This window comes from Pipra filicauda, unplaced genomic scaffold (assembly GCF_003945595.2).
Source record: "Pipra filicauda isolate LSUMZ 115617 unplaced genomic scaffold, ASM394559v2 scaffold913_size85590_pilon, whole genome shotgun sequence".
Lineage (NCBI taxonomy): Eukaryota > Metazoa > Chordata > Aves > Passeriformes > Pipridae > Pipra > Pipra filicauda.
Window position 1 is genome coordinate 6,686 of NW_024105102.1, and position 8,378 is coordinate 15,063.

At 52.9% G+C, this 8,378-nt stretch overlaps 1 protein-coding gene across 1 annotated transcript; it reads right to left on the reverse strand.

Moving 5' to 3' along the window:
* Positions 1 to 1,532: 1,532 nt before the first annotated feature.
* LOC113995311 (olfactory receptor 14A16-like) lies at positions 1,533 to 3,243 on the reverse strand. The gene is made up of 2 exons (XM_027735228.2): positions 3,225 to 3,243; positions 1,533 to 2,530 (listed from the first exon to the last, which is right to left on the reverse strand). The coding sequence occupies exons 1-2, from the start codon at positions 3,241 to 3,243 to the stop codon at positions 1,533 to 1,535; spliced, it is 1,017 nt and encodes a 338-aa protein (XP_027591029.1).
* Positions 3,244 to 8,378: the final 5,135 nt, after the last annotated feature.

Here is an 8,378-nt window from a genome sequence, read left to right on the forward strand (position 1 = left end):
TTTCAGGCTTCCTCCAGCTTTGGGAACCGCTGCCTGTGAGATTGGCACCACCTAAGAAGGGTTCTGGGAGCAAGGCTTGCCTGCTCTGGGCTCCAGTCGAGATCTTTGGAGCATGGAGACACCTGAGAATTAAAAAGAGGAGGCTGCATCTTTGACAACATTTGGGAACAAGCAGGGATTGCTGGTATGTGGATAATCTGCATGAGAATGGTTACTTTGAGTTAAAGCACTGAATTAAAATAAATGTGAGTATCTCAATGATTTGTTTGGGTTTTAAATAGGAATATTTAATTTTTCTGTATATTTATATTATGAATTTGATAGATTAGAAAACAATCATGGTGACTTTCTCTCATGCAAACTTTAATTTGATATTGGACATTTTGAATGACACCTCTATGAGACAGATAAAACTCACAGGAAAATGGCACAACCACCTCAAAGCCCTGACCATGCCCTGCAACTGCTCCCCACAGCCTGTGCTGTGTCCTTAATCCCTCCATTTCCAAGGATCTTGTGGGACAAGGGAGCTCTGTGCTCTGGGTACGGAGGGAGGTCCAAGTGCTGCTGGAGTGGGAACCACAAGTCATCAGGTTTCTGTTCTTTGGGAGTCTGCAACTGGTGAGACTTAGAGCCACAGAAAGTTTCTCTTCATTGCCCACAAACAAAAAGTAAACTCAATACAGTTTATAAACATCCCAGCTCTTTCCTCAGCTTTCATCAGCCTCAGGGACCTGGAGAATGCCCGTCCTTGATGTCCTGGTGCCACAGCCCAGGGTGCTCCTGGCCTCCCTTGCTGCCAGGGCACACAGCTGCCTCCTGCCCAGTTCCCTGCCCACCCACAGGGCTGCTCCCAGCCAGGCAGCTCCAGCTGTGCCATTGCCAGGCTGAGTCCCCTGCAGGGGCAGACACTGCCATTTGTCCTTCTGGGATTTCAGGAGGTTCCTGCCAAGACGTGCTCTCCTCCTCCCTGAGGCCCTTCCCCGAGCACAGAGGCCTGAGGGACCTCTTCAAGAAAGACTCAGGCAGAGAAGCCATGGAGTCCCTGAGCACCTCATCAATGTGTGCTGGAATTAACCCCCCGTCCCCATTGCACAGCAGCCCTGCATTTCCCTCCTGCAACCTTGGTGTCCAACACAGCAATTGAGGCTCTTTGGGCTCTTGACTTTTCCCGCAGCCCCCAACTGCAGGGGAGTTTTGCCTTTTGCACAGTCCCCCCTGCACAGCCCAAGCCATGCCCAGCAATCCCTTGTCTGTCCCTGGCCTTGCTGTCCCCCCTGGCAGTGGCTCCGTGGCCCCTTTTTGCCCCGCTGCCTCCCAGTTGGTCCCACAGCCCCCTGGGCAGGCCCAGCCCAGCACAGGAGCCCTCAGGGTGGGGAAGGGCCCCTCTGTCGGGATGCCCAAGGCAGTCCTTGGCCTTGACCATACAAGATGGGAAGCAAATTAAGTAGAAGGAAATTAATGACATTTTTTAGAAGACAACAATGCCAGAAGGGGGAAAAAAAAATACAAATGCAGACAGATTTGGCCTGTCATGACACGCACTGCGAGTTATTGGCAGAGGGAAGCAGGCAGTCTCTGGCTGCTGAAAAGCATCCAACAATCATTTTCCTCAGGGCATCCTTGAGCTCCTGGTTCCTCAGGTTGTAGATGAGGGGGTTCACTGTTGGAGGCACCAGCGAGTACAGAACTGCCACCACCAGGTCCAGTGTTGGGGAGGAGATGGAGGGGGGCTTCAGGTAGGCAAAGAATGAAGTGTTGAGAAACAGGGAGACTACAGCCGGGTGAGGGAGGCACGTGGAAAAAGCTTTGTGCCATCCCTGCTGAGAGGGGATCCTCAGCACAGCCCTGAAGATCTGCACATAGGAGAAAACAATGAAAACAAAACACACCAAAAAAAGAAAAGCACTAAAAGCAAGAAGCCCAAGTTCCCTGAGGCTGGAGTGTGAGCAGGAGAGCTTGAGGATGTGTGGGATTTCACAGAAGAACTGGCCCAGGGCATTGCCCTGGCACAGGGGCAGGGAAAATGTATTGGCTGTGTGCAGCAGAGCAATGAGAAAGCCAGTGCCCCAGGCAGCTGCTGCCATGTGGGCACAAGCTCTGCTGCCCAGGAGGGTCCCGTAGTGCAGGGGTTTGCAGATGGCAACGTAGCGGTCGTAGCACATGATGGTGAGGAGGGAAAACTCTGCTGAAATGAAAAAGGTAAAGAGAAACTGCTGTGCAGCACATCCTGCATAGATGGTCCTTGTGTCCCGGGGGGAGTTGTGCATGGCTTTGGGGACAGTGGTGCAGATGCAGCCCAGGTCTGTGAGGGAGAGGTTGAGCAGGAAGAAGCCCATGGGGGTGTGCAGGTGGTGGTTGCAGGCTACGGCGCTGAGGATGAGGCTGTTGGCCAGGAGGGCAGCCAGGGAGATGACCAGGAAGAGCCAGAAGTGCAGGAGCTGCAGCTCCCGCCTGTCTGCCAATGCCAGGAGGAGGAACTGGGGGATGGAGCTGCTGTTGGACGTGAACTTCCCTTGCACATTAGCACCTGTCTGAGGAGAAAAAGGCAGTAACAAGTAATGGTGGATGTCTCAGAAAAAAATTTTTTCCAGTCCTCATGTAAACCCCTCAAATTTCTCTCTCACAAAGAATCTGTTGCTGGTCCATTTTAGGAACTCCGTTGAGTGCTGGCTCAGAAAGCTCCAATGAGCAGGGGGTTCTGCTGATGCTCTGGAGTACTCAGTTCTTCCCTACAACAACCTATGAATAGAAGCTGGGAGTAATGTTTGATGAGATCCCCCCATGGTATTAAACAGCTTCTCATCATTGTCACTCCCAATCCACCCCGTTGCAGAGCAGGGATGTGGGCATACTTTTTTGGTTTTTTTGCTTCCAGTTGCCCCACCAGAGGGGGTGGAATTTCTAAGGCAGAGTACCTTGGCATTTATACTTCTGTCTACGAGACACTGTGTGGGTCCTGTGAGACAGAGATCATCCCTTCCTGCAGTGTGGGGCAGACAGTCTGTCCATCAGCCCTACTCTCAGCTGCCCAAGGCTGTCACCTCCCTGAGCTGGAGGGCAAAGGCACCCAAGTGTTCCCCTGAGGAGAAACTGGACACTGCTGGGAGCTGGTGTCTCCAGATCTCCAAACTCCTTATCCTGTCTCATCCTACCAAGGGAGATCTCAGCTCTGCCCTCCCAGCCAGGGGCACAGAGAGCTCATTCCAGCTGCCTGCACACACCTTCCAGCCCCACTGCCATGGCCTCAGTGCTGAGGGGCTGTGGGGAACACAAAGCTGGAATGGGAGAGCTGTGCCCTTCAGGAAGGCAACCTGAAGCACAGCAGGATCATCCAGGGAGAGAACTGCATGTCCTAAAGATGTTACATCCTGAATGGAGAGTCCGGCAGACCCTTTGTCCAGAGCTCCCACCTGAGCTCGGAACAAAGGCAGCATGAAGAGGAGGGGAAAGTGGAGACATTCCCCCCCACTCCTCTGGAGGCCCTACAGGGACAAACAGATGGGCAAAGGGAGTTTCCCCTCCTCAGGGCTCCACTGACAGGAAGGTAACTCATGTCACTGCCGCCCTGGCCATGGAGGGAAAGGCTCTGCTGGGTGGTGGAGGAGATCAGGGCCTTGTTCTGGGCAAGAAATCAGCAGTGCAGGGGAGGGCCCAGAACTGCCCTAACCCCCTCCCAGGGCATTTCAGCAGCAGCTCCCTCTCAGTCTCTGCCCTGGGTTCTGCTGTCCCTGCCAGCAGATGCTTCCCTGGGCCCAGGGCTGGGCCCTGGCAGTGCTGCCAGAGCCCATCCCAGCCCCGGGGGCTCAGCTCTGCCCTGCAGGGGCTGTGCAGGGGCTTAGGAGCAGCCCAGAAAGGTCATCATGAGAGCAGAGGTCTCAGTGCTTTCACCAAAATGGAGAAATAAATTCCCATCTCCCACTCCTCCCCAAGCAATGAGGAGTAGAAATCTCACAGCACAGACTCCTTCCCTTTCAGGTTAATGCTGCCTTGATTACTTTCTTTAAAGGCCCCCGGGGTGATCTGGAGCTGTGAGCAGCTCTGACCCCACTGCACCCATTCACCTGCAGAAGGACACTGCCCTGCCAGGAGTGACACCTTCCCCTGGAGCTTATCCCTGGAGCACTCTGGGGAGCTCCCCAGGAAGGCTGAGAGCTGCCCCTGGCAGGAGCAGAACCCCTGCCCTGACATGCAGCCCCCCGGAATGAAGGGACCCTGCTCTGACAGAGAAACCCTGGGCAACCCTGGCTCAGCACCCGGCCTCCCACCCTTTCAGCCGACCCCAGGAGGAAGATTTCATGCCCTGTCTGTCCGATGGTGCCACGGAGAGTCCCTGCCCTGGAGCATGTCATTCTCCACAAGAGAAGGAGCCCTAAAACCCATCCTGCCATATCTGAGCTGCAACAAGATGTGCAAGCTCTGGGAGAGCCCTCCAGCACACTCATGGATCACCCTGAAATCAGGGACTTACTGTGTTAAGGACTGTGCAGGCGACTCCACCAGTGAACTCTCAGCATTCTCACTCTCCACAAAGTCTCTCATCTCTCTCCCTTCTCTCCTGTGCCCTGGGTGCTGCAGGCAGTGCCCTCAGCCCTGCTGGACTGTGCAGAGGAACTGCTCCTGGGCAGAGCTGTCTCTCTGCAGCACTGCCCGCTTACCAGGAGCTCCCTGTGTGCCAGGAGCCCGGCCCAGCTCAGCAGCTCAGCAACAGCCCCAGGCATTTCATGACCCTCAGGGGGGTTTGGGAATCAGTCCCTGAACATCAGACCCTGAGGAGAGCTGAAGAAACTTCTTGAGAAACCAAGTGAGATTCAAACTGTAAAGTTTCTTGTACTGTTAATGGGTCCCGCTGAGGGACACAACTGAGAAAACATCCCAGGGATCTTGTAAGAGCACAAACCTGGAAACTGTGATGACAGGTCAGAGAATTGATGCCAAAACCAGCAGAAAATAACCACTCAGAGAAAAAATTTTGTCTTTAGGCAGCAAAGGTATTTATTTCAAGCAACACTGGGGTGCTAGGCAGCTATTGCTGCACAGACTAGCTCCGAAGTTCTCAGTGAGGAGTCAGGTAATTTACACAGTTTTGGTGAGGGATTACAATATTTTAGGAGAATATTCATTAAAATTACAACATCTAGTTATAATATTCATATTAGGTGGGCTTCAGGGGGAGCTTGAGACGGAGTCATCCTTTTGGGGAGATTCCTGGGGGTCGTTCCTGTTTCTTCAGCCTCATGAGGGTCATTTCTTTTGCTCTTCTTCGTCATGAACTTTTCAACTCTTCCTGACTATGTGCAAAAGTCTTACTAAAAACCCCTTTAACTCAGCTCTTCACACCTCCCCCAAATGTCCATCCTATCTAATTTATGACTACTAGGCCAACCATTTTGTTATCTTTCATTAGAATAGACCATACCAAGGACAATCAGGCCTCTCGGAGCCTGGTACCTTCTCTCCCTTAACTAATCTCATAACACATGTTCTCTGTCTCTTTCATTTTAACCTCAATGCAGCATTCCTCAGAGTGGGATCTGTGAGCCTCTTCTCAGAGCAGGATTCCAGCATCTAAAAATCCCTGTACTGTTTCAGAATCACAGAATCATCAAGGTTGGAAGAGACCTTTAACATCTGGTCGAACTGTCAACCCAGCACCACTATAATCACCCCTAAACCATATCCCAAAGTACCACATCCAGATGCCATCTGAACACTTCCAGGGACTCCACCACCTCCCTGGTCTACTTGTTCCAAAGCCTAAACACTCTCACAGAGAAAAAAGGTTTTTTTAATATCTAATCTGAACCTCACCCAATGCAATTTAAGGCCATTTCCTCTCTTCCTATCACTACAGGCTTGGCAGAAGAGAACGACCCCCACCTCACTACAATCTCCTTTCATGGAGCTAGCTGTAGAGAGCAGTGAGGTATTCCCTGAGCCTCCTCTTCTCCAGACTCAACCAGCCCAGTTCCCTCAGCCGTCCCTCAGCAAACATGTTTTCCAGAGCCTTCCCCAGCTCTGTTCCCTTCTCTGGACACCCTCCAGCCCCTCAAGGGCCTTTTTGCACTGAGGGGCCACAACTGGACACAGCACTCGAGGTGGGGCCTCACCAGTGCCCATCACAGAGGAGCAATCATTGCCCTGGTCCTGCTGGCCACACTGTTCTCCAGAAAGGTCAGGATGCCCTTGGCCTTCTTGCCCCCCTGGGCACACTCTGGCTCATATCCAGTCCCTGTAAAGCAGCACGCCCAAGTCCCTTCCTGCTGAGCAGCTCTCAAGCCCCTCTACTCTCAGCCTGGAGTGTTCCAGGGGGTTGTTGTGACCCAAGTGCAGGACCTGACACTTGGCCTAATTGATCCAGCCTGTCCAGATCCCTCTGCAGAGCCTTCCTACCCTCCAGCAGATCCACAATCATCCCCAACTTCATGGTATCCAAGAATTTACTGAGGAGGCACCAAATCCCCTTGTCCAGATCATCAATAATGATGTTAAACAGGACCAGCCCCAACCCTGAGCCCTTGGGAGCCCCACTAGTGACTGGCCCCACCTGGATTTAGTTCCATTCCCCACCACTCCCTGAGCCATCAACCAGTTTTTCACCCAGCAAACAGTTCCCTGTGCAAGCCATGAGCAGCCAGTTTCTGCAGGAGAAGCTGTGGGAGATGGGGTCAAAGGCTTGCCTGAAGTCAGGAGAGACACATCCACAGCCTTTGCCCCCTCTAATGAGGGGGTCATTTTGTCATAGAAGGAGACCAGGTTGGTCAGGCAGGATGTGCCTTTCCCAACCCCACATTGGCTGGGCCTGATCCCCTGGATGTTCTGCCTGTGCCATGGGATGGTGCACTCAGGTGCATCCCTTCTGGGCCCAGGGCCTTGTGGGGGTCTAATTGGCAGAGCAGATCACTGAGCATTTCCTACTGGATTTTGGGGGCTTCACTCAGCTCCCCATCACCAGCTTCCAGCCCTAGGATCTGGAGATCCTGAGGACAAGTGGTTTTAGTAGTACAAACTGAGGCAAAGGAGGCATTAAGTCCCTCAGCCTTTTCCTCCTCTCCGACACTGTGCTGCCCTCTCCACCCAGCAAGGGATGGAGACTCTCCTGAGCCCTCCTTTTGCTTCCCATGGGTTCAGAGACACATTGTTTGCTGTCTGGCCAAATTCTGTTCTGGTTTGTATTTGGGCCTTTGAATTTTCCCCCACATGACCTCACATCATCCTTGTAGTCCCCCCAAGTTTCCTGCCCCTCCTTCCAGAACTCATACACTCTCTTTTTTTCCTGAGTTCAGGCCTAAATTCTCTGTTTGACCAAGTTGTGCTTTTTGCCCCCTGGCTTGTCTTAGGGCATATGGGCACAGCTCCTGGAGCTTTGAGATTTCCTTCTTCAAGCACTTCCAGCCTTCCTGGACTCCTCTGCCCTTCAGGACTGACTCCCAAGGGACTCCAACAATCGTTCTCCCAAACAGGCCAAAGTCTGCCTGCTGTCAGTCCAAGTGTCAGTTCTGCTGCCCCCTCCTTCCTCCACCCAGAATGGAAAACTCCAGCATTTTGGGGTCTCTGTGCCCAACGGCTCTGACCACCACATCCCCCACCAGTCACAGAATCATGGAATGGTCTGGGTTGGAAGGGACCTTAAAGAGCATCTCGTTCCAACCCCCAGCCATGGGCAGGGACACCTTCCACTAGACCAGGTTGCTCAGAGCCCCATCCAACCTGGTCTTGTACAACTTCCAGGGATGAGGCAGCCAGAACTTCTCTGAGCAACCTGCGCTAGAATCTCACCATCCTCACAGTCAAGAATTTCTTCCTAATATCCCATCTAACCCTGCCCTCTCTCAGTGTGAAGCCATTCCCCTTGTCCTGTCACTCCAGGCCCTTGTAAACAGTCTCTGTCCATCTTTCTTGTCTGCTCCCTTCAGGCACTGGAAGGCCACAATTAGGTCACCCCTGAGCCTTCTCTTCTCCAGGCTGAACAATCCCAATTCTCTCAACCTTTTCTCACAGCAGAGCTGCTCCATCCCTCTGATCCCCTTGGTGGTCTCCTCTGGACTCACTCCAGCAGATCCATGTCCTTCCTGTGCTGGAGCCCAGAGCTGGAGGCAGCTCTGCAGGGCTGACAACATTACAGTCATGTGTGTTCCAGCAAGGACATTGTGGAACCTCCTGGAGTAAAGGGGCCATTGTGACACTGTAGGGCCTTCAGAACCCAAAGGAACCCTGGGACACTGTGGAATCTGGTGGAATCAAGGGAGCATTGTGACAGTGTGAAAACTCATGGAATTAAGAGGCCACTGTGACACTGCAAGGCCTCATGAAACCAAAGGAACCCTGGGAGACTGCGGGAACTCATGGAATCAAGGGGCCCGTGTGATGCTCCAGGG